This window comes from Lithobates pipiens, unplaced genomic scaffold (genome assembly GCF_037356315.1).
Source record: "Lithobates pipiens isolate NorthernLeopardFrog02 unplaced genomic scaffold, aLitPip1_a1.2 Scaffold_30, whole genome shotgun sequence".
NCBI lineage: Eukaryota > Metazoa > Chordata > Amphibia > Anura > Ranidae > Lithobates > Lithobates pipiens.
In genome coordinates, this window is record NW_027507791.1 from 9,678,470 (window position 1) to 9,704,777 (window position 26,308).

The following is a 26,308-nucleotide window of genomic DNA, read 5'->3' on the forward strand; positions in this document are numbered from 1 at the left end:
CGCACCTGTCGCAACAAAATTTGCAATTGCATCAGTGTGAACCGAGACTGAGGGACATAGGAATTCAGATACTGCCATCCACAGGAAAAATGGACAATGGCAAACAAAACAATGTGGTCTAGCCCAATATCACCCCTCCTACTCTCATCATGCCTTTTTTTTTCCCCCTCTAGTGGCCTAGGAGGATTGATACCTTTTCCTGACCTCTGCTAAGAAAAGTCTTAATTACTTTTTTTTTTATCTTTTTCTTGTTGCTTCAGCTGGTCTCTACAGAGCACCAATCCAAATCGGCTTTTTATCAAAACTAGCCTTGCAGTCCATACCTGGACCTTGCTGAACTTGATCTGTGACACTAGCCCTGAATGTGACCTTGGGACCTGCGTTTTGGATTCCAGACAAATGTCTGTACGAGTTATCTGCACTTGTCCTAATTTCAAATGTAAAATATACGTGCGCGTTTGAAAGAAACACACTGACGCAAGTGTTCCGTTTTAATGAATCTTCCTTTTATTGCTTGGACTTATGGCCTCTCTTTATAATAGAATATGAATCATTGTTTATAAGCATCATCACAGTGTAGTTCGTGTTGTCAAGCAGAGATTGGATATGCCCCTTATCTAAAGGGTCTTCTGCTGATGTAGACTTGAGTTCTCCTGTTTCCCCGGATGGGAGGGGGTGCTCTGGGTGAGGCATTCTGAGTAAGGAGATTCAGATATATATATATATATATATATATATATATATATATATATATATATATATATATATATATACATAATAAAAAATAGCCATTTTATCAAAGTATCAACCCATAACTTTAAGCTTTGGCAAAAAAACAAAACAAAAACACATCTAAGCTGGATTGCTATGCAGAGCTGCATCAGATTTTGCACTTTCCAGTTTTTGTAAATCAACCCCTTTGTGTTTTAAGACTCACTTGTAAGTAAGGTTCAGGCTGAAGCAAATCGCCATTTCCACAGCCTATATTTAGAAGCTATACCAGGGAGGAATAGCTCTCCATTATGGGCATCAGTGGGCGGAATAGTGCTCCAGGGGCCAGATAAAGGTAAGCAAAGGGCTGCATCTGGCCCCCTGTGACAGTTTGGAGACACCGCTTTATATAGCGGGTGCCTATCCTGCATCTCTTATCCATCTTGGCAGGGATATTTCACACACTAGTCCCATAGCGCACGGGTGTCAGCGGCGCCGGGCTGGAGGAGGGCAGGGCCTGCTCTTAATCGTTGCACACATGGGTATATGGCGTTCAGCAGGTCGTGGAGCGAAGCGGCGACTGCAGTGAGGACAGGTCACATAATCTGGATTTTCCTCTGGCGGAGGTGGAGGCACATCAGATGGTTTTCCTCCTTTGCTCACAACGTCCTGCACAAGGCGAGCCTGGCGAATGGTTCGGATGAAAGACTCGTGCTTCTGACGCCATGAGCTGCCTTTGACCTAAAGTGGAGAGAAATGTCAGGGTCAGAAATGACACTAGAATGGGAAACAGCCTTTCAGGAACCACAACTAAGCAAGCAATGATCTACATTATATGATTTATGGCAGTTGGTCACAATGTTCTAACGTGTGGACAGCGAGCTATATGATGTAGGACAGGGTTGGATGGGCAGGGTTATTCCTTAATCATACACTACAGAAATTCATATTCATGACTACATGGGTTATGCTGCCACCTTCAGGTGAATGGACACTGGCCCTAAAAAGCCTAGGTATAACCTCTCCCAGCTCAGCTACATCTACAAGTGGTAAATTTGTTTTTGTTTTTTACCTTAATGCAGGGAATGCATTAACCACTTGTTACTGGGCATTTAAACCCCTCCTGTCCAGACCAATTTTCAGCTTTCAGCGCTGTCGCACTTTGACAATTGCGCGGTCATGCTACACTGTACCCAAATTACATTTTTATCATTTTTTTCCCCACTAATAGAGCTTTCTTATGGTGGTATTTGATCACCCCTGCGGTTTTTATTTTTTGTTAAAAAAAAAATGGAAAAAAAATAATTAAAATTTTGTTTTTTTTAAATATTTTGTCATAAAATTGTGCAAAACAGGTAATTTCTCCTTCATTGATGTACGCTGATGAGGCGGCAGTGATTGCTTACACTGATAGGTGGCACCGATTGGCACCACTGGTGAGCATTGATAGGTGGCACTGGCAATAACAGGTGGCACTGGCAGAGGGTACTGATTTGCACAGATTAGGTGCCTGTGATCCTCCTCCTTTGGGACTGATGTCCCTTTAACATAAGCCAGTGATTGGCTTTTTTTTTTCTCCACAGTGTCAGCGCGAGGAGAAAAAAAAAAGATTACCGAGCTTTTGTTTACATCATGTGATCCGCTGTCATTTGCTGACAGCTGATCACATGGTAAGTGGCTGGGACTGGCCCCTTACTTGGATCATTGATCACCCAAGTCTCAGTGACTCGGCGATCACAGCACACGTAGGGAGCGTGCACAGGGGAGGACGTCCTATGACGGCCTCCTCAAAAAAAAATGATGTCCGCGCTGTAGCCATCATTAGGCTATGGTCTGGACCTCAAGTGGTTAAAGTAAAAACATGTTTTAGCTTTACAACCACTTAAAGTACCATCATGGGACAGATCTCAGCCTTGACTGTTCTGTGTCAGATACCTATCAAATCTCATTCCTTGGTAAAAGCCAGGTTCTCACATAGATGGTTACCCCTTTGGGACCATAATTTGTGTCTGTTTTGCAATGTTATCCTTTTTTGAGCCTCTGTGAGGACTTGTTGCTTCTTGCATACAAAGTTGTCTTTTTGGTTGCAGTTACTTTGACTTGTAGATTACTGGCATTGGTTGCACTTTCTTGGTTCTACACCAGGATAAGGTGGTGTTGATGCCTCCTTCCTCTTTTTTTAACTAAGGTGGTTGCTTTATTACACCTGAATCAGAACACAGTGATACCATCTTTTTGTCCTAAACCTACACATCTTAAGGAGAAGGTAGGCGTTTCACTCTTTGGGTTCAAATTTATCTGAAGTCTACAAGTTCGTGTTGACAAGTCTGACTCCCTTTTTGTCCTGCCTGAGGGTCTATGCAATGTCCAGCCTGCTTATTGATCCATTATTTCTGGTGGATTTGTCAGCTAATTTCTCAGGTCTATGGTATCAAGGACAAGGACCATCCTCTCCAGGTCAAGAACGAATGTCTAACTAAATTACTCTAAATCTACTGACAGCCACATTCTAAGCCCCTGTACACACGGTCGGAGATTCTGCCAACCAAATCCGTCGGATTTTGTCCGTCAGATTTAGTCTGACGGATTGTGTCCGGAACTGTTGCATACACACGGTCGGACTAAGTTGTCGAAAAATCCGATCTTTCATAACGTGATGACGTAATTTCGGTACAATGGGACTAGATTCAGGCTAGTAGCCAATAACTTTGATGTAGGAATTTGATCTGAGCATGCGTGGCATTTGGTCCAATCAAAATTCTCTACACATGATCGGATTACGTCCGACCGGCCCAGTTCGTCGGGAAATATTTCCAACACGTTGGAAAATTGGGTCCGACGGAGATTCGGACGGAATCAGTCTGATGCATACCACACACAGTCGGATTATCTGACGACATGGTCCGATAAGACGCATTCCGACGGATTCTCTGACTGTGTGTACGCGGCATAAGTCTAATCTACCTAACCCTAGAATGCAAAAAAAGTAAAAAATTAGCTATACATAGCTTTTCTGAGACCAATCTGGTCCGGTCTCCAGCGACAGATGCTGTGTGCAGTAGACAGCCAAAGAGGACTGGGAAGCGAAGTCACCCATAGAGTTACTATGGGGCTTCTGTTGTTGACTGCCTCTCCTGCACACGCCTACACAGCAAAGCCACTGCTGACAGCTCAGCCTGGGACCAGATTGACAGCATAAAAGGTATTCTAGCATTTTTTGCTTTACAGGGTTAGATAGCTTTGTTTTACAATGTGGCTGAAAGTAGATTTAGAGTTAGTTTTTGGCTGAACTTCTACTTTAACCCCTTTGTGCCGACCTAACACAAATATGCTGCCTCACTGGACTGAGCTTTTTTTTTTTTTCCCCATGGGGCCGCATATTTGCGTATCTCCCTTTGTGTTGGGTGCTTTCTCCCAGCACAGAGTCAGGGGTCTCACGGAAAGCCCCAGGTCCCGTACTAACGATCGGGATCCGGAACTTCTGATTCCGGGTCACTTGATCAATGTGATAGCCTCTGATTGTCTATCACAGCGATCAGTCACTGTGAAGCCTGCCCCCATGTTTTTTTTTCTATGTGAATGGAGGAGAGAGATTCATCGTACCTCTCACTCTCTCCTTGCAGAGTAAAAAGAAAAAAAATTAAATAAATAATAAAAATATAGATCTAGATCAAGGTTTGATCTAGGCCGGTGCCTTGGTCAGTGTTTGGTTCAAGATCAGGGTCAAAGTCTTCTTTTTGGGACAGGATTTTATTTATTTTTTTAATTTGTGTAAAAAAAAAAAGCAAAACGCCCATTATGTTTTTTTGGGCTGTATTACGGGTCCAAACAACATACACATATGTGGTATTGCTGCAATCATCAGGAGCAAGAGAACTTAATTTGGGTTGTTCTTTGGTGGAAGGTTATGGTAGTAGCAAGAAATATACAGCTAAATAAAAAAATTAAAAAAAATCTAAAAAAATATTTACGATTTTGGGTCAGTTTTCTTTTGATACTATAGAGAGAAAAAAAAAAAATCTGGTGATATCCATTATCATTTACCACCAAATGAAAGCCCAATTAGTCTTAAAAAATTTGGTATAATCCACCTGGATGCACAAAGTGGTTGTAATGTATGGTTTTCCCTGATGGATGCCGCAAGCACGCCCCGAGCTGCAGCCACTTTGATTGTTCTTATTCTGATGCTCATTTTTATTGGATGTTTTGCAAGTATAATTTTAATAAAATATTTGCCATTCAAGAACGTGCTTCACAATGCGACCTTTTAGGTTTATAACATCGCTGTATGCCATATGATCGGGGAGCTGAGTACGCACACGATGGCGATATCAGTTGTGTAAATTAGGAGTTCTTACATACAGTCCTACAGATTTTGATGGGAGACAATTCACCTGCTGCCTGATGTTGTGGACAGTCCAGTTTTACATGCTTTATTGGCCTCTCTATAAATATGAGGGTCCAACTCCTCTGGTAAGAAGACTTGCTGGAAAGACTGTGGTGTGTTTCTATCTGCACACTGAAGCTGGTACAGGGCTTTCATTTGTTCTCCTTATCAATATATTATATGGACTGTACTCAACTACATTGGATTAGCGCTGCATATTTATGTTATCCATGTGCAGTTTTACTAACACATGTTAAAGTTGCAAAATTGTGCTTAGGCATTTAGATTTGTTCTACCCTTGGGGCGAAGGGGTTAAGTTTGTAAGGCTGCTATCTGGTCTTCTCTTAACACATTTACTAGTTCTAGCGGGTAGGTGTTTGTGCCTCTGCGGATGCCAGTTTTGGCCAGAAGGTCTTACTGGCAGCTCTGGAATGGGGTTCTTCTCTGTTCTGTTTTTGGGCGTTTGGCCTTGCTGTGAATCTCCTACCACTCACATTCAATACTTTGGGACATCCCAAGAAACAGATATGAAGTATTTTTATGTACAAATTATAAAATTAGGATTTATGGTTTACCTGTAAAATCTTTTTTTTTTTCCCCACAAGACACTGAGATCCATCTCCTTTTGTCTGTTCGTCATTGCTTGCTGAAAAACTGAAGCTTAAAAGTAGAACTATAGGCAAAACTTTCCCCCCCCCCATTTTGGATAGAGTAAGAGAGGGTTATAACCCCTGTCTGGTTTATTTTTGCCATCTGTGTCCTGTTGGGGAGATGTACCTTCACTTCCTGTCCCATAGCCAAACAGGACATGAGAAGAAATCACTGCAAATTAAAAGAATATCTTGGGGGACCCCCAGGTCACCAGAACTAGTGTCCCCAAATGGAAGATTTTCCGTCCATTACTTTTCTGGGGACAACTCAAAATTTGAGATTTCCTTTTTACTTTCAATCATAAATGGTAAACAAGACAAATAGAGAGGGTGAAGCTCCCTGAAGGGGGCACAGACAGCAATAATAAAAAAATAAAAAAAATAAACCTGACGGATGTTCTAATCCCTTTCCACGCTATTCAAAACCCCCAAAAAGTTTTGCTTTTTAGTTATACTTTAACCACTTCAGATATACTAAGACAGGGTGGACCTCCTGCATGAAATCATGTACCGGTACGCGATTTGGTGCACAGGGTCTAGGGCGCATGCGTGCCACTGGCAGCCCGTTCCTGCTGTGAGCGGACACAGTGGGAGCCAATCAGCGGGTCCAGCTGACAACCCGAAGAATGTTCTCATGAGAGGCAGAATGGCGATCTGCCTATGTAAACAAGGCAGATTGCCGTTTTGTCAGAGGGGGAATTAAGATCTTGTGTGTCTGCTAAGATAAGATCTCGGTTTTTCCCTAGTCAAAGCACATCCCCCACAGTTAGAAAGCAGCCCCTAGGGACACATTTAACCATTTGATTGCCCCTGATGTTCACCTATTCCCTGCCAGCGTCATTTGTACAGTGACGGTGCTTTTTTTTTTTTTCCCACTGATCACTGTATTGGTGTCACTGGTCCCCAAAAAGTGTCAATTGTTGTCAGATTTGTCTGCCACAATCCCGCTAAAAAAAAAAAAAAAAAAAAAAAATCACCAATTTCCGCCATTACTAGTAAAAAAAAAAAAAAAACCATAAATGTATCCCATAGTTTGTAGATGCTATAACTTTTGCACAAACCAATCAATATACACTTATAGGGATTTTTTTTACCAAACATATGTAGCAGAATATATATTGGTCTCAATTGATGAATAAATTCGATTTTTCCATTTTTTATTGGATGTTTTATAGCAGGAAGTAAAAAATATTGATTTTTGTTCTAAATTGTCACTTTTTTTTATAGCGCAAAATAAAATAAAAATTATTTGGGTATAACGTCACACGACCACGCAATTGTCAGTTAAAGTAAGGCAGTGCCGTATCGCAAAAAAAATGGCCTGGTCACGAAGGATGTAAAACCTGGGCTGAAGTGGTTTTTGGCTAGGGTCCATTCACCCAACTAGCTATGAATATGGAATGTGTTCTGCTGGGTGTTCCAAGAAAAGGATTTTACAGGTAAACCACAAATCATAGATGTATAATATAGGACACCTGGTCACAATGTTATAACTGAAGGGCAGTGATATATAATGCATGCTCCAGAGACATCATTCCCAACTGTCCTTGATTTCGAGGGACTGTCCCTCATTTGGGGGGGGGGGGGGGGGAATAAAAAAGGTCCCTCTGTCTCTCAATCTCATTTGTCCCTCATTTTGGTCTGATCTATATAGTTGTATAAAAAGAATGCAAGTTCTATCTTTCAAAAAGTGTTTATATATATATATATATATATATATAATACATTTTCCTTTAGGGGGCGTTGCAGGGTGTGTGTCCTATGCCTACATACTTTTGCTAATAGGTGTCCCTCATTCCCATCTCAAAAAAGTTGAGAGGTAAGCAGTACATGTTAGTAAGAAGAGATGCAGTTACCTGTGGTGGTGGGTCTTTCGTTCTCCCTTTGGTGTGTAGATATTGCTCGAGGTCGGTCCCTTTGGCCCTAGCTTTGGAAGAATCAAACACCTTCCTTTTGGAGTTCAGCATCTTCTGGCAGACCTGCATATGTTTCTCTAGACGCTGCACCATAAAACGTCGACCGCACAGCTCGCATGGAACCAAGTCCTCTTCACTGTCCTCCTCTACACGATCGCCTATGGCGGATCTGTTGGTTTGTGCCACTGTGATATGGGATGAGCCATTTGTCAGTGGTGGAGTAATATTCTTGGTTTGTCTGATAAGTTTTGTGCTCCTATCTGAGGTTGGCTCCTGGATCTGGCTTTTAGCTTCCATGTCCTGATAGAATCTGTCCTCCACATGACGATATCTGTCCTCCCTGTCTTTCTCTTCGCTGTAGCCTGAATAATGATAGGTCTTTGTTGTCTTGTTGTGGGTTGTGACTGCCCTCACCCTCCTGGTGTCCTGAATCTCGTGGACTCTTTTGTCTTCCATTTCCACCTCTTCTCTCTCTCTCTGCATGCGGCGCAGTTCTTCCTCTGTTTTCCGCAGCTTTTCTCTTAGCAGCGCTTCTTTCCTGCGAATCTCAGCTTCCAGGTTGGACTCCTTCTTTTCCAGCTGTTGCCAAGGGTTTGTCCGGGCTGGGCCAGATTTGGACCTTACCTGCTCTTGTACTGGAAGAGGTTTGTACCCGTTAGCTGACGGAGGGTGATGGCTGTTAGGCATGTGTGTGGTGGCCTTGCGGTGATAGACTGGTTTGAGAGGATGTGCGCGGTCTATGCCAGCAGTCCTCTTGCTTACTGTCCAGTTAGAGGCCCATGCGCTTTCCTCTGGAGCCCAGGGACTTGAATATGGGTGCTGGTGGACTTCATGAAAGGACTTGTGTTGAGAAGGATATGCAGTGTACAGTGAAGAGTTGGTGACCCTATGTGAGATGCGCTCTTGTTGCTGTTTTAGCAGAGTCATCATCTTCTCCTCTTTGACTCTGAGGTTTCGCTCTTGGTAGTCGTTCTTTAACATCTCCAGACGGGACAGCATTTTAGGGGCTTGCAATGTAGGAAGCCTTGATTCAGCTAACCCCTCAGGGTATGCATTTGGAGCCATCTTGAGCCTTGCCATGCTGGCACTGGGGAGAAACTAAAATGTTACAGAATTCAGTATTGGGTATAAACGTAAGGAGATCTCTACATAGCTACCTTCCCTGTGTACAATATGGAATCCTATGCATTCTGGGGGTGAAATGGGAGAAAGGATGTACAGAAATATGCTGAATGTATAGAAATCTATGGTGCATGTGTGCTATAGTAATGACCTGGTGTGCACAGTCTATGCCATGTGTGAAGGCCTACAGGCCGAATCCGGCCTGCCAAGCCATTTCCCGTGGCCCTTGCACCTCTCCTGTAGTTGTGGCACCCCCTTTGTCTCTACTCCCACCTCGTCTCAGCATAGAGGACGACAGAACTACTCCACCAGATTCTGTGCAGCCACAGCACCCCCTTATCTCCACCACCCCTGGTCTTCGCATTCAGCAGACTTTGGTAGTTGACTCCGGCCCTCCTCCAGACTCTGCACTTTCTGCTTCCCAGCTCCACTCCCAGCAGCAGCACTAGGTAAGGAGGGTGGACTGTGATGTAAGGGAGGGCAGGGGGCATCTTCATATCGGATGTAAAGGGGGGGGTGTGCTCTGGCCATCTAGTCTTGAAATCACAATTGGCCCTTTTAATGGCAACCATGATGCTGCTGTAGTCACACCCCTGTTCTATACTGTAGGTAGTGAGATTTTACGAACAAATACAAAAATATATGGTGTGGAATGTGAAATGGGAGTGGTTGATTGGCGGAAGGGGAAACTCTTGGGTACAGAACTGTTTCCTTAGGGGCAGAGTGTACGGAGCTTTCTGGGGATGGAGCACAGACCACAAAAGAAGCTGGAAATGGAGATGATGAGGCTGGTGATGGAAACCCCCCAAATGGTCTGGGGGTCTCTTCGTACAATGTCCAGGGTGATATTGGATGGAATGGGTTTGATAGTTTGTGATGTGGATGGGCAGATTCTCACCTGTTTGGGGTACAGTGTGCTGTGTTGGTTGCTAGGGGGGGGACAATGCTATGATGTCATTGCTGCACTGGTGTAGCATGTAAATGGAAGCGTCTCAACTTTCAATAATTATTCTTTTCTGATGCAGCTGTGAAAAGTCTGTATCATGCTTTAGGAAACCCTACACTATTCCAATAATACTTGCTGCAAACTGAAAGGGAAATTATATGTTGCTATGCGAATACTGAAAGGTACCCGCAATTTTCCTGGTGCGTGCATAGCAGCACATCATGGGGCATAGCACATAACACGGGGGGAAGTGGGTTGCAAGTATTTTATTCATGAAAAATGTTAGAGGAATCTTGTAAAAATGGTTGCTCTTGGAAAGAACTGCTGGATCTACCCTACAGACTGTCGTAGGATGACCACGTGGCTGCCCTGCAAATTTTCTTCCTAGGGAGACTTCACTGTAGCCAGTCCCATTGAGGAATCGGCTTTTATAGCCTGGAAGACCTTAAATGCGTCAGTCCTTGCTCCTACTCTCCTTTGATTGACAGTTGTGCAGTCATGCAACACTGCACACAAATGAAAATTTGTATCATTTTTTTGAGACTAAGCTTTCTTTTGGTGGTATTTAAGTGCCACTGGTGTTTTTTTTGTTTGCTAAACAAATGAAAAAAAGAGTGGAAAATGTAAAAAAATAAAAATTATTGTAAATAAGTAATTTTTCTTCTTTACTGATGGGCACTGATGGACAGTGGTGATCAGTACAAATGCCCCTGTTACCACAGGAAAGCCAGCTAGCAGCTTACCGTACCTTTCCTCAGACACTGACAGCACAGAGGAAAGGAAATGCCGATATTTATTTATATGTGATCAGCTGTGATTGGACACAGCTGAACACATGGTAGAGAGCCTACGTAATCTGCTCTTTACTGCAATCACTGATCATCGCGGACCCCCAGCAGCAAGAATGGGAGCGCGTCATATGACATCCTCCCAGAACAAGAGTGGTCCCACCCGACTGTCATTTTACAATAAGGCAGGCGGAAAAAAGTTAAAAGTAGTTGTAAACCCTCACATATACCCAGTGAAGTGACTGGCCTCAGGTGATACTCAGAGATTCTCCTACATAAATTGTACCCGTTTATCTGCAGCCCTCTCTCCTCTATAGCAATCTAAGACACACAGATCGAAGGCTATTTATCAGCTCCAGCAGGAACGGGGCAGGGGGTCTTTTGTCACACATTGCACTGCAGAAGGGCTGAGTGTAATCTGAGACCTGAGTGGATGGAATGGACATCCTTTCCCCACAGTCTCATAGGGAAATGCGCACAGCTGAGGCTGCCAATCACCTTCTGAAGAGAGAAGAGACGGAAAGCACACTCTGTGCTCTGAATTGAGGCAAGTACACACTACAGCAGGACATGCTGTTTACAATTACTTTAAAAGCTAAACTCCAGGCTTATATAAAATACACAAAAGAATGCAGCTCTCCGATCATGAACACATAAAAAAATAGAGATGCACAGAAATTTTGGCAGCGGATACATATCAGCCGAAAATTGTGTTTTCAGTATTTTGTCGATAGAGAAAAAGGCGCTGATTTTGAGGCGACTTTACTGTGCTTAAGGTGTGTCCTTCATGGGTCATGTGACCCAAAAACCACATCAAAAACGTGCGCTATTGATGTGTTCTCAATGCATTTTTAACTGACCAAAAATGAAGCAAGCGGGATTTTTTTAACACTACAATGGAAGCACAACGGACCAGTGTGCAGTGTTTGCTTGAGCTTTTCTTGCGCTAAAAGGGTGCCAATAATGGCGGACAATAAAATCATATTCATTTAAATTCAGGATATTAAAATAAAAAGTTGGATACAATACAAGTGTGTGTATATTGTATAATATATATATATATATATATATATATATATATATATATATATATATACACACACACACACACACACACACACACACACATTTATTTTATTTTTAAACTGTCATTTTCGGTTAAGTGTATCCTAAAATTTTCAGTTTTGGCACCAAAATTTCCATTCGGTGCACCTCTAATAAAAATAAAATAAAATGTATGATTTAATTGCAAAATCTTTTGCAGCAGACATAGGGAGAATCAGCACACAGATTCAATCAGTTGTGCTGCGGTGCAAGGGGCATGCTGATAACAAAAGAAAGCAAAGTGATGGAGAGATGGGCTCTAGGAGACAAGACCTTTATTACGTAAAGCAGATCTTCAGTCCACCTTGTTAAGTTGCTCTGCCCCCCCAGGTGCCACCATTCTGGCACACATACAGAATGTGCCCGATGATGTGCAGGATGAGCCCGTCAGCACATCTGCAAAGGTGCCGTAGAAATGCTACCCACACGTGCAGACAGGGAAGGTTTTCCACATCCCCATCTTTGTGCATGCGCAAATGCCAGGTACTGCCGGGAGCGCTGACCAAGTTTCACCTAAGGGAGAAGAGTGGATGTGCTGCTTTGTAGCACAAATAAAGTACTAATCAAAATGTCCATTGCTAAGGGCGGGAGGACAACACCACAGTTGCCTTGCATATACAAAGTCACACAAGTTCTGCGAACTTTCGACCGTCAAGAATGCAGCGACGTACAACGCGATGACGAGCCGAGAAAATGAAGTTCAATGCTGCCAAACATTCGTCAAATTGTTTCTGAGCATGCGTGGTCTTTTGCGCATCGGAATTGCATACAGATGAATGGAATTTCCGATAGGAACTTTTTCCCGATGGAAAAATAGAGAACCTGATCTCAATCTTTTGCTGGCGGAAATTCTGACAGAAAAAGTTGGATGGAGCATACACACAGTTGGAATATCCGACCAAAAGCTCCCACACTTTTTCTGATGGAAATTTCGCTCGTGTGTACAGGGCATAGCGGTGAAGGTTCACTTTAAGTCTAACAGAGAAAAATAAAACTCTCCTGCTTTATAAGACAGGTCCACACGAGCTGTAAAAATCTCAGGGATGGACAAAAATACAAATCCCTTGGCAGGTAAAACAGCTCCCATGTATATCATCTGTGTCTTCAGTTGTTAGCCTGGAGTTTTGCTTTAACCACTTGACCCCCGCTTCATGACCAAGCCATTTTTTTTGCGATATGGCACTGCATTACTTAACCGCTTCAGCCCTGGAAGATTTTACCCCCTTCCGGACCAGAGCACTATTTGCGATTTGGCACTGCATCGTTTTAACTGACAATTGCGCGGTCGTGCGATGTTGCACCCAAACAAAACTGACGTCCTTTTTCCCACAAATAGAGCTTTCTTTTGGTGGTATTTGATCACCTATGCGATTTTTTTTATTTTTTGTGCTATAAACAAAAACAGAGCGAGAATTTTGAAAAAAAATGCTATAATAAATATCCCCCAAAAATACGAGGAAAATATATATTTTTTCCCCTTAGTTTAGACTGATATGTATTCTACATATTTTTGTTAAAAAAAATAAAAAAATATTGCAATAAGCATATATTGATCGGTTTGCGCAAAAAATAGGGGATAGTTTTATGGCATTTTTATTATTAATGGCGGCGATCTACGAATTTTTTTCATGACTCCGACGTTATGCTGGACACATCGGACATTTTTGACACTATTTTGGGACCACTGTCATTTATATAGCGATCGGTGCTATAACAATGCACTGATTACTGTGTAAATTACAATTACACTGGCAGGGAAGGGGGTTAAACACTAGGGGGCAATCAAGGGGTTAAGCGTGGAGGGAGTGATGAGCTACAACTCACAGGACAGCGATCACTGCTCCCCAATGACAGGGAGCAATGATCTCTGTCATATCACAAGGCAGAATGGGGAAATGCCTTGTTTACATTTCTGCGTTCTGCGTCTCCGTGAAACAATCGCCGGGAGACCAGCGGACATAGAGTCTGCGGGTATGGTCACGTTGTACGCGGCGGGCACACACCCACTAACCCCGCCAATTAAAAGGGAAGTACAGGTACGCCCATTTGCCCACCTCTGCCATTGTGCCAACGTATATCGGTGTGCAGCGGTCGGCAAGTGGTTAACTGACAACTGTGCGGTCATGCGATGCTGTACCCAAATAAAGTGTATGTAATTTTTTTCCCCACAAATAGACCTTTCTTTTGGTGCCATTTGATTACCACTGGGTTTATTTTTTTGCGATATATTATCTCTCTCTCTCTCTCCCTATATATATAAGACCAAAAATTAAAAAAAAAATATTAAAATGAAAATAAAACAAAATTTCTTCATAAAATTAAGCCAATATGTATTCTGCTACATGTTTTTGATAAAAAAATCCTAATAAGCATATAATGATTGGTTTACAAACTATGAGACATTTATGGGTTTTTTTATTTATTTTTTTTCTATACTAGTAATGGTAGCAATCTGCGACTTATAGTGGGTCTGCAATATTGCAGCTGACAATCAGACACTAAACAACGTTTTGTGGGAACCAGACACCAATACAGTGATCAGTGCTAAAACTATGCAATCAAATGGTTAACTGTGTGCCTAGCCAGTGTTTGTATGTAGTATATGTGCTGCTTTTACAAAGGGACGAGATGGATTCTGGTCCCGGCTTCGCAGGAACACAAAATCCATCCCTTCTCCCATCTTGTTTACATAGGCAGATCCCAGTTCTGTGTTTTGTTTATCAACAATTGGCAGGTGCATCGAATGCCTGGTACCTGCAGATTGGCTTCTGCTGTGAAGTATCACAGCAAAAGCGGCCTACTGGCGGCACGCGCGTGCCCCCTGCAGATTGAAGTGCAGGATCATACATACATACACAGAGCTACTGCCATAGGGCAGTCAGCAAGTGGTTAAAGTCAGCAGCTGCAGTAGTTGTAGCTGCTGACTTTATTTATTTTTCCCCCCCCCAGGCAGGAACTCCTCCTTAATGGTACTTTAAAAGCTTCAACAAAGCTTGCTGAAAGCTCTGCAGATGCTTTGTCAAAGCATACTGTTCACACTGCTCTGATACAAGCTGAATCCCGTTTGAAACAGGCCTTTGAATTCAGGATTTCCCCTTGCTATAGGTCCAGTGAGGAGTGTACCATCAATGGAGGATCTATTTCAGTGATTGAAGCAGAAGCGGGGCTTGGAAAGGAAATGATAGCATCTGGTGTTTATTGGAGTCCCCATGACTACTATCTGTGGGCACACCTCTGGCTTCAAGGACCATTCATTGTCCTGGAATAACCTGCGACTCACAAAGTCCACAAGGAAGTGCTGAGAGGCGGGTACATAGGCGGCTCTCAGGTTTAATACGTTTTCCTGGTCCCACTGCAGCCCCTTTTGTAAATTATAGATCACTGCAGTTTTGATGTCCATGTGAACAATTACAGATTTACTTCTGCTGAGAGGGGCAAATGCTTCTTCTGGCTTTAAAGCCCCATTTACACTTGTGCAACTTTGGAAACCACGTTTCCCAATGAGTACCATTCATATCTGCGCGACTTAAAGTTGCAGCGACGTTAAAGTAGTTCATCCATTACTTTGGTTTGACTTTCATGCGACTCAAAGGCCAAAGACTTCAATGTAAAACCTCAAAAGTCGCTTGGAAATCACACCTGCATGATATATGTGCGACTTGTGAAAGGAATGCAGGCAATGAAAAATAAAGTTTCACTTTGGTTTCTTTATTTTCTAACCAATTCCACATTTTCAGAACAATTCAAATTCAAATCAGTTGAAAATTGATCGACTGATCTGAATTCTGTGTGAAGAATAGCTGGTTGTTAATGAGCGGGCCGGGAAGCCGGCGGCCACATCCATAACAGATGACTCGGCTGGTTTCCCCACTGACAGCTGAATGTAAATAAAAAAATGGCATGGGTTCCCCTCCTGATGCATACCAGGCCTTTCTGGTCTGGCATAGATTTGAAGGGGAACCTCATGCCAAAAAAATAAATGGCATGGGGTCCCCAGATCCATATCAGACCCTTATTCAAGCATGCAGCCAGCAGGTCAGGAAAGGGGATGGGAAACACAGAGCGTCAACACGGGTGGGGGCTCTGTGTAGTATCTGTAATGCACTTAAGCCATATCCTGCGACTGTGTGCAGTGCACACAGGCCATGTGCCCCATAGGGTTGCCACCTCATCCCTTAAAACTGAACACATAATAATTACACAGGTTCAGTGGCTGATAGAGGTGGTAATTATATTCACTTGGTGCCTTATCTGCATTAACCTGTTCTTAGAACCTGTGTAGTTCATATGTGTTCAGTTTTAAAGGGATGAGGTGGCAACCCACCCGTAACTTTGTGCCGTGCGTGCAGGCTGTTAGCTGTGTGTGCAGTGCATACAGGCCATGAGATGTGACGGTCTCTGCAGGCCAGCCATGGGTCGTGACTGTGTGCAGGCTGTGACTGTGTGCAGGCCTTGAGCTGTGACTGTATTTAGTGTGTGCAGGCCTTGTACAGTATGCTGGGACTTGGTGTGTGTAGTGTATTTAAGCTGTGGACCGTGGCTGTGCCCTCTGATTGTGTGTGTAGTGCATATACCCCATACGCTGTGACTGAGCCCTCGTTCACCCTGAGCATTGTGTCATTTTGTGCATTCTCCTACACCCGACAATGCCCACCATGAAGAATCCCATTCCCTTCCATAGCGGTTTGTATAGATCAGGGGAGTATCCAAACTTTCTTTACTAAGGGCCAGTTTACTGCTGTTTGCTTCGGAGCGAGCCAGACCATGATCAGTGAGAAGAGCGGTGCCCCATCATTGGCATCAGTGAGAGGAGCGGTGCCCCATCATTGGCGTCAGTGAGAAGAGCAGTGCCCCATCATTGGCGTCAGTGAGAAGAGCGGTGCCCCATCATTGGCGTCAGTGAGAAGAGCGGTGCCCCCATCACTGGTATCAGATGGAGTATTAGGGCATACAAGGGTACAGGTGGGTGAAGGGCCACATTGGCCCCAGGACATAGTTTAGAGACCCCTGGTACAGAGCATCTCTACACTGATCAGCTTTCTTCCAAGCTGTGGTTTTGGCCTCATAGTAAATGCCTGCTGTAGAAACGTGTTTTCTTGCACACAAAATAACGGTCCTCCTCAACAAAACCCCCCAGAGCTTACACACAGCCAGGTCCACCCACTACACAATGGTTGACAACAGAGAGGGTGTGGGAGAGGGGCAGTGTCCGGGATCCCTCCGGTACTGCTGACCGGGAACACACAGACGGAATTCTACTCACTCACACTGGAAGGGTGAATGGCTGCAGCCTGCAGGAGTCCTCCGATCTTCCTCACTTCTCCGCCATCCTGGAAGATGGGAGCGCTCTGTGTACTGCGGGAACCATGGAGACCGCTGCCATGGATACAGAGGGACGTCTGTGCGCTGGAGGCGGTATATAATGCGAAGACCAATCAGTGTGCTGGGGGGGGGGGGGGGTGTACAGAGGACAGAGCCAATGGGCGGAACCGAGGCTGGGACGCGTAAAGGAAGGGAACATCCTACGTCATCATCCTGCGACTCTGCTGGCCGGGTGTTGTCATAGGAACGGAGCAGCGCAAAGTGAGTGGGCTGTTGTGTCAGCACAGGGCCGCTGTATATCCGACCATGAAAGGCCCCTTCTGTGTATGAATGGGAGGACTGTGAGACTCACTATATATCCAGACATGTAGGAGCTCCTCCTATATATATATATATATATATATATGCTGCGGGGGGTTATTGAGAGACACCCCCTCCCCTATATATATCTCCAGCCCCTCCTGTGTAAGGGGTGAGTTGTGTACAGAAGCCCCCATATATCCAACCATGTATGGGGGTCTCTATGTGTCCTCCCATTCCTCCTGGAGTTGTGTAATTCGATGCTCCATCAATATACAGCCATGGAAGGGCTTTTTCCTGTATATAAGGGAAGGGGGATGGAGCACTGTTACAGCAAGAGGCCCATATATATCCAACCATATGGAGGCCCCTGCTGTGTATGGTGGGGTAGAGTATTGTGATGTCCACTATATATTCAGACATGGGAGGACAGGGTACAAGATTGTGATTCCCCCCATATAACCAGCCACGAGGGGGCCTTCTTTGGTATGGGGTCTTCTCATTCCTCCTGTGTACACAGGGGCCCCTCCTATGTCCCCTATATACCAGCCATAGAGGGACTCTTCCTCTGTATAGGGGAAGGAGTGGAACATTCTGTAAACAGGGGCACTCCTGTGTAGGGTGGGTGTAGAGCAGGGATATGCAATTAGTGGACCTCCAGCTGTTGCAGAACTACAAATCCCATGAGGCATAGCAAGACTCTGACAGCCACAAGCATGACATCCAGAGGCAGAGGCATGATGGGACTTGTAGTTTTGCAACAGCTGGAGGTCCGCTAATTGCATATCCCTGGTGTAGAGGATTGTGAGGCCCCTTATATATCAAGCCATGGGGGGGGAGGGGGTTGTGTCAGTAGATACACCTATGTATTTAACCAGGGGGGTTCCTCCTGTGTATGGTGGGGGTGGAGGGTAGCGAGGCTCATTAATATATTCCCACTGTGTACACAGGGGCCCTTTCTATGTATGGGGGTAGGGTTGTGTCAGCAGAAACTCCTATATACCCTCTATTGCATGGTGGGGGTAGAGCATTGCAAGGCCCCTATATAGAAAACCATTGGGGGGGGGGGGGGGGTGTAAGAGGACAGTTAGGGACCCATCCTATGTATGGGAAACTCCTTAGATCATCTCATTTGTCCTGTGTACACAGGGGCCCCTTGTCCATGAGCACGGTTTTCTCTCAGCAGCCTTTCCCTGGCAAGAACAGGCTATCATGTCTGACGTACAAACAACCAGTACAGGGTGAGAGTAAGAAATGCTCTGACAAATGCAGAGATGAAAATATGTAACAGCAAAGCAACGCAAGAGTGATGAAGGAATTATTGAGCTGAGAAGAGAGATTGGTCAGTGAAGAATCGATGATCTATCGCCGCGATAACCATGTTATTTGTCTCTTCCCCCTCAGGAACATGGCAGAGGGTGGCTCGCTCATCTCCCTGGACTATGAGGTGTTTGGGAAGGTGCAGGGGGTTTTCTTCCGCAAGTACACACAGGTAAATGTCCATCCATCCCGCTCACCATCCCCATCAAGGAGGACCTCACATGTTGCCCCCTAGTTGGAGTGTCATGTCGTCACTCAGATTTCTGATGTTCTGTCATCCTGCTGATGGTGCTCTTTGTTCCCCCAATTTCAGGCAGAGGGGACGCGTCTGGGCTTGGTAGGCTGGGTGCAGAATACAGACAATGGGACGGTCCAAGGGCAGATTCAGGGGCCGCTGAGCCGAGTGCGGGAGATGCAGAAATGGCTGCAAGAAAAAGGGAGCCCCAAATCCAGAATCACAGAGGCCAAATTTCACAACCAGAGGGACATCCAACAACTGGAATTCAGAAGTTTCTCCGTTAAAAAGTGAAAGTCCAGTACTGCAGGAGTTGATGGGGAACGCTTTGTCCCGCAGGATCGTCTGGGTGATGTCACAGAGAAAAATGAATAAATGCTTGTACAGTGGGAACACTCACACAGCTGTACACTCCCTATACTGTATTGTGTTGTGTTGTGTTGGTTCTGTTGCACTGAAATAAAAAAAAAAAAAGGGAAATAACCCTCATAAATTCCCTCTGTGTGCTTGTCTCTAATCATCTCATGTTGGAGCACAAGGCCTGCAATCCGTGCACATGGAATATCCCCCACACCGGAGCCAACCATCCATATACACAGAATATCCCCCAAACCGGAGCTAACCATCCATGTACACAGAATATCCCCCACACCGGAGCGAACCATCCATATACACAGAATATCCCCCACACCGGAGCTAACCATCCATATACACAGAATATCCCTAACCAGGGTGGATATAAATCAATGATTTTTTTTTTTTTTAAAGATTTTTTTTTTTTTATTTAAAAATCAATTTTTTTTTTTGTTATCAAATTTATTTTAATAAAAGCTTTTTACTCCAAAAGCATATCTAAAGATCGTTTTCTATTTAAGATGCATTAATCATTTAGTGTATTCAGCATGATATGGAGCTTGGTTATGTAGGCTGTGGCTGTATATTTTGCAATATTGACATTTTTGGTAACCTCATTCAATGATTCCAAGCTCTGCAAGCGGAGATAACATGCAGTGCATTGATTCATTCACACAATTTCATCCTTCCCCTCCATCCATCCATGTACACAGAATATCCCTCACACCGAAGCTAACCATCCATATACACAGAATATCCCCCACACCAGAGCTAACCATCTGTGTACACCAGGGGTGATGAACTTCTAGCCCTTGGCACCCTCTGATGTGGCCCGTCATCTCTTGCTCTGGGATGGCGATTCGGCAAGCCCAGATCGCAGGTTACCGACCCGCCATCCCCGAACATCAGTGTGAAGAACAGCGCCGGCACTAGAAGAAGCAGAGCCAATGCTTCCTAATATAGTGCCGACCCTTGTCAAAAGTGGAGTGATATTAAATGTAGACTTCCAGTGACAGAAGTGATACAGGAAGCATCGCCTCTGCTCTCTACTGCAGCCACATGCTTCCTCCAGCGCTGGCTCCTGTCACACTGATGCTTAGGGATGGTGGGCCGGGAACCAGCAATACCCAACAGTAAATGCCAGCAGGACCAGCCCTGGAAGAAGGCCAACCGCAGACACCAGTCATACCCACTTGGGGGACAGCAGCAACCAGCGATACCTGCAGGAATCCTGAGGAGGAAGTGAAGATTGAGGTCAGCGGAGGTGAAGGTAAACCTTAATGTAGCAATGTGAATGCAGCATTAGGCTCCTTTCACACGATCGATCCAAACAGGTCCACCTGTCTTTTTCAGGTGGACCCAATCAGACTCTCCATTCACCTCTAGATATAAAACGGACTTGTATCTCTTTATAACCACTTATCTCCAATCCGATCCGCTTTAAAAAACAAAACACAGAAAAGAGGATCCGTCCCCCTTCTGTCTGGAAGGCCCATAGAGGAGAGCGGGCCATGTCTGCTCTGTATATGCAGGGTAAACACAGACCTGTCATCCACCCACAACTTGGGTTGCCACCTGTTCGGGATTCATCCAGACAGTACGGGTCTTGAATCATGTGCCCGGGTTTTGTACTGCCTGTAACCCATGCACATGATTCAGCCCAAAACAGGGACAGACCATTCAGATGGGGAGGGGGAATGGGGGCCCATCAGCACACCTGTCACTGTGCGACAGCAGCAGTGGCATTGCTTGTAAATAATTACACTGTGCCCGATGTGTGTGTGCTGGAATCCAAAGCTCCTTTCTCCACTCATGTCTCCCCAGCATGGTCTCTGCTATCTCTGTAGCTCCTGTCGGCTGCTCACATTACATGCAGGGAGGAGGTGAGTTTTTTTCTGCGAAAGGTCTCCTAGAAAGGAAAGTAGCAAAGTTTAGGAGTATTTATATGTTTTGCAGATGATGCAGTGAAGGGTTCAGGTGACAGGAGAATCAGACGAAATAATGAGTGTATGGGGGGGGGGGGGGGGAGGGGGAGTTTGCAGCCCGATCACAGCTGACAGATGCCTCCTCAGCAGCACTTATGTCTATCTATAGTTCTATACAGATAATGTGAAAGTAATGTACAACCATGCCTGTAACCCTGTGTATATGTGATGAGTCTACGCCTCTGATTGTACAGACTCAGAGCCTGGATAACACGGGGTTACATGAATGGTCATAAATTACCTTCACATCATCTGTACATACAGAGTGCTGGGGGCTGGATTATATAGATATGTACTGAAAGTTTATAACAGATTCTTTTCATTAAATAGTACTGCTGTATGATTATTATACAGGATTTATATAGTGCCAACAGTTTAAGCAACGCTTTATAATATAAAAGGGAGACAATACAGTTGTAATACAACAAAATATGAGGATTAAGAGGGCCCTGCTCAGAAGAGCTTACAATCTAATAGGGTGGAGCAGGTGGTACAGGGAATCGCCTGGAGGTAGCAAGAGTATGGGATAGCTGGACAGGTGGAGCGAGTTCCAGAGGATGGGAGAGGCTCTGGAGAAATGTATTGCTGTATACATAAGGCCCCTTTCACATGGACAGTCCGCCTGTCAGTTTTTCTGGCGGACCTGAACAGATGCTCCATAGAACTCTATGGAGCGTCGGATGTCAGCGGTGACATGTCTGCTGACATCTGAGCCGCTCCGATCCAAAAAAGTGTTACAGAGGAAAAAGCTATTTTTCCATCTGTCATTGGATCGGGTGATGACGGACACTGCGGTCCATCCTCACCCGATCTCCCATAGGGGAGAGCGGCGCTGTGACAGGTCCGTCCCTGCACAGTGTGCAGAGACAGACCTGTCATCTTCCTGCTCAGCGGAGATCGCTCTGGCGATCCCCGCTGAGCAAGTGGATATCCACGGGGCGGATCAGCATTGATCCGCCCCGTTTGAAAGGACCCTTAGTAGATGAGCACAAGAGTTTTTTTTTTTCCTTAAATTAGAGACATCACTAGAGGTCAACCGATATGGGTTTTTCTCTGCCCGATGACGATATTTAGAAATCGGGGTGCCCGATATATGATGCTGATTTTTGCGGCCGATTAGGTGGCACTAATTGTCAATGGCAGATGGCACTGGAAGGTGGCACTGGTTGGCATTGGCAGATTTCACAGCCGATACTGTAACTGAATGCTCTCTGCAGCACCGCGGTGTGTGTAACTGTATGGAGAGAGAGGAGCTGACAAATTCAGCGTGATATCGGAGGTGGGCGGGACCCAGCAGATATCCAGTCAATGATTGGTCTGTTTAAGAAAGGGGCAGGGCCACATACACGTAGCGGCCCTCCTAGATCTCATCCCATTGGCATGTGTTGGATAGCTGGGTCCCGCCCACCCCCGACAATTAACCTCAATTTTGACATCTCCTCTTTCTCTCTCCCTACAGTTTTACATGCCGCAGCTCTGCCAACAGTGTTGAAAAGGGAGGATTCTTCACACTCTGCTGGCAGAGGTGCGGTCAGTGTTATATCAGCCTAATTTGGATAATTATCGGCTGATGACGATTTCTCCAAAATGGCCAAATATCGGCTGATGTCTAGAGGTCAGTAGACCTCTAGGCATCACCATCTGACCACTTCCCAGCCCCCAACTCCCCCCTAGCTTACATCACCCCCAGACCACGTCATTCATCAAGCTGAGGGACATCATTCCACGGTCACTTTCCTTCCCAACATCAATCCCTGGTCACCCTATAGACACTGCAAGAAATCCCTCCCCATTCTGCCCCATCATACCCTCCTCTCCCGTACATAGAAAAATTTGTGTATATACTGCGCTAAACTATAAGCATAAAAATAAAAAGCAGCTGCTAGAAGTACGATACATACAATAGAAACAAGGAAAATATATGTAGCAGCGCTAAAAAATATATTAAGTGGAAATTAATAGATTAAGAGTTATTCACACCGTATAAAGATTGATTATAGCAACATATAGTTATATAGTTAGTAAGGTTGAATAAAGACACCAGTCCATCCAGTTCCACCTGAGTGAGTGTCTACAATTGTCCCTATCCCTGCACATTTCACACTCACATCGGTCCCTACCCTATATCATGATATCATTAAAATATAAAAATCTATAAAAGTGAATCCATGCGTAAAAATAGTGGGGCCATTGTCAGTTATACAAGGATCGGTGCTATAAAAATGCACCGATTACTGTAAAAATGGCACTGGCAGTGAAGGGGTGAACACCAGAGGGCAATCAAGGGGGTTAATCGCGTTTCCTGTTTTTTGTTTCTAACTGAAGGGGGGTGGGGGGACTGTGTAGGAGAAGAGATAGATGGCTGTTCATACTCTGTATGAACAGACGATCTGTCACTTCTCCCCTCAGAGAACCGGAAACTGTGTTTACACACACAGATAACGGTTCTCCATGTGTCAGCGGCGATCGCGGAAGCCCCATCAGTGATTGTGACCGCCGGCATCGACTCGGGGGGCGTGCTGCAGACGACGAGCGCCCCTAGTGGCCACAGGGCGAAGCAACGTAACATAACGTCGCTTCGCCCAGCCAAGCCATTCTGCCACAGTGAGACTTCGGCGGCTGGTCGGCAAATGGTTAAGCACAAAAATATATGTATAATGTATACTACATAACAAAATTGATTTGTACAGAGGTAACGAATTGAATGTACTACAAAAACATTTTTTAATAAATTGGCGTGCGCTGCTTAAGCGTTTGGCTTGACAAAAAGGTGGCAACCCTACCCGCAACCGCTTACCAAGTCGCTAAAGTGGCCCTCGCTCCTCAAAAGGTTGGGCACCCCTGGTGTACAAAGTATTTCCCCCCCACACTGGTGCACAGGAGCTAACATTCTATCTGCATATTGGAGGTCCATCAGAAGTTTGGTCCTGGGGAAGATGAAGGAGGAGCTTTGCTTACCTTTTAAGATGAACGAAACCACGTGACACGAACTGCACAAACTTTTGTATACGGATGTGCACACATCTACTGATTACATGTGTGCTGTAACCAAGAAGTGCCCGCCCCCGTATCCATGACAATCCGAGGACCTGCCTATTGGAATCAGGAAGAGCCCGCCCTCTGTGACCAAAACAGTGCTAGGAAACCGCCCCCAGTAACCGGGAAGCGTCCCGCCCCCTGTAACCAGGAAGAAGGTAAGAGACCCGCCCCCTGTAACCAGGAAGAAGGGAAGAGTCCCGCCCCCTGTAACCAGGAAACCCGTTTTGATTGATGGATAAAGAAAGTTCATTGAACTAACTGAGGTAAAACATCTATTTCATTACTGTTACTGCCCCCCTGACATCATATTACATTGTATACACCTCTCATTACATTGTATACACCTCTCATTACATTGTATATACCTCTATTACATTGTATACACCTCTCATTACATTGTATATACCTCTATTACATTGTATACACCTCTCATTACATTGTATATACCCCTATTACATTGTATATACCCCTATTACATTGTATATACCCCTATTACATTGTATACACCTCTCATTACATTGTATATACCTCTATTACATTGTATACACCTCTCATTACATTGTATATACCTCTATTACATTGTATACACCTCTCATTACATTGTATATACCCCTATTACATTGTATACACCTCTCATTACATTGTATATACCTCTATTACATTGTATACACCTCTTATTACATTGTATAAACCTCTGTTCATTGTATACAGCACTTATTACATTGTATATACCGCTAATACATTCTATACACTGCTTATTACATTGTATATACCGCTATAACATTGTATATACCTCTATAACATTGTATATACCTCCATTACATTGTATATACCTCTATAACATTGTATATACCTCCCATTACATTGTATATACCTCTATAACATTGTATATACCTCCCATTACATTGTATATACCTCTATAACATTGTATATACCTCCCATTACATTGTATATACCTCTATAACATTGTATATACCTCCCATTACATTGTATATACCTCTATAACATTGTATATACCTCCCATTACATTGTATATACCTCTATAACATTGTATATACCTCCCATTACATTGTATATACCTCTATAACATTGTATATACCTCCCATTACATTGTATATACCTCTATAACATTGTATATACCTCCCATTACATTGTATATACCTCTATAACATTGTATATACCTCCCATTACATTGTATATACCTCTAGCACCCTTATATATATACCTCTATTACATTGTATGTGTTCCTGTCACCCTGGATATACCTCTTTTACATCGTATTTATCACCCTGTATATACCACTGTAACATTGTATTTTATCCACTTGCTGACCAGGCCTTTTCTGGCACTTTTTGTTTGTAGCATTAGACCTCCAAACATTATACATTATATATTTTTATTTATTTATTTATTTTCAAAACGTCACTTCCGCCCATAGCTCTTAACCGGTTGCCGACCGCCTCCTGCACATATATGTCAGCAGAATGGCATTGCTGGGCAAAGTAACATACCCGTACCTTGCTTTGAATTTCCCGCTGTGCGTGCACCTGCCGAGAGCTCCGTGACCGTGGTCGCGGGTCCCGCGGACTCGATCGCCACAGGGATACCCGCGATCGTGTCACAGAGCTGAAGAACGGGGAGATGCCCATGTAAACAGCATCTCCCCGTTCTGCCTAGTGACAGCACAATGATCGTCTGCTCCCTGTCATCTGGAGCAGAGATCAGTATGGTGTCACACACACCCACGCCACCATACAGTTAGAAACACACCCCTAGGAACACTTAACCCCTACACTACCACCTAGTGGTAAACCCCTTCACTGCCAGTGACATTTTTTACAGTAATCAATGCAATTTTATAGCATCGATCGCTGTATTAATGCCAATGGTCCCTAAAATGTGTCAAAATTGTCCGATGTGTCCGCCATAATGTTGCAGTCACGATAAAAATCGATGAATGCCGCCATTACTAGTAAAAAAAAAAAAAAATTATTAAAAATGCCATAAAACTACCCCCGATTTTGTAGACGCTATAACTTTTGCGCAAACCAATCAATAAACTCTTATTGCGATTTTTTTTTTTTTTTACCAAAAATATGTAGAAGAATATGTATCTGCCTAAACTGAGG

At 44.3% G+C, this 26,308-nt stretch overlaps 3 protein-coding genes across 7 annotated transcripts in view; 2 read left to right on the forward strand and 1 right to left on the reverse strand.

Moving 5' to 3' along the window:
• Positions 1–484: 484 nt before the first annotated feature.
• On the reverse strand, positions 485–24,204 carry ZC2HC1C (zinc finger C2HC-type containing 1C). 3 transcript variants are annotated; one of them, XM_077463649.1, is made up of 3 exons: positions 24,099–24,204; positions 7,605–8,762; positions 485–1,452 (listed from the first exon to the last, which is right to left on the reverse strand). In XM_077463649.1, exons 2-3 carry the CDS (start codon positions 8,742–8,744, stop codon positions 1,198–1,200), a joined length of 1,395 nt encoding a protein of 464 aa, XP_077319775.1. In that variant the 5' UTR covers positions 8,745–8,762; positions 24,099–24,204; the 3' UTR covers positions 485–1,197. The 3 variants fall into 3 exon arrangements, with proteins under 3 accessions (XP_077319775.1, XP_077319772.1, XP_077319773.1); XM_077463646.1 differs by lacking the exon at positions 24,099–24,204 and adding an exon at positions 16,892–17,035; XM_077463647.1 differs by lacking the exon at positions 24,099–24,204 and adding an exon at positions 16,888–17,022.
• ACYP1 (acylphosphatase 1) lies at positions 17,116–19,297 on the forward strand. Its single transcript, XM_077463656.1, has 3 exons — positions 17,116–17,207; positions 18,651–18,738; positions 18,880–19,297. The coding sequence occupies exons 2-3, from the start codon at positions 18,655–18,657 to the stop codon at positions 19,093–19,095; spliced, it is 300 nt and encodes a 99-aa protein (XP_077319782.1). The 5' UTR covers positions 17,116–17,207; positions 18,651–18,654; the 3' UTR covers positions 19,096–19,297.
• Positions 24,205–24,310: 106 nt separating the features above from the next.
• Positions 24,311–26,308, forward strand: part of MLH3 (mutL homolog 3) — a 31,440-nt gene continuing 29,442 nt past the window's right edge. For 2 of the 3 annotated variants that reach the window (XM_077463640.1, XM_077463642.1), the window contains exon 1: positions 24,311–24,442. The gene's annotated coding sequence lies outside the window, so the exon portion shown is untranslated. The remainder of the gene's footprint in view (positions 24,443–26,308) is intronic. The other variant, XM_077463641.1, reaches the window with a different exon arrangement.

Coding starts and splice junctions, on each gene's coding strand:
- ZC2HC1C (XM_077463649.1), bottom strand. CDS start 8,744: ATGGCAAGGCTCAAGATGGCTCCAAATGCATACCCTGAGGGGTTAGCT. Junction 1,453..7,604: donor CGAAAGACCCACCACCACAG/GTAACTGCATCT, acceptor TCTCCACTTTAG/GTCAAAGGCAGCTCATGGCG.
- ACYP1 (XM_077463656.1), top strand. CDS start 18,655: ATGGCAGAGGGTGGCTCGCTCATCTCCCTGGACTATGAGGTGTTTGGG. Junction 18,739..18,879: donor TCTTCCGCAAGTACACACAG/GTAAATGTCCAT, acceptor CCCCAATTTCAG/GCAGAGGGGACGCGTCTGGG.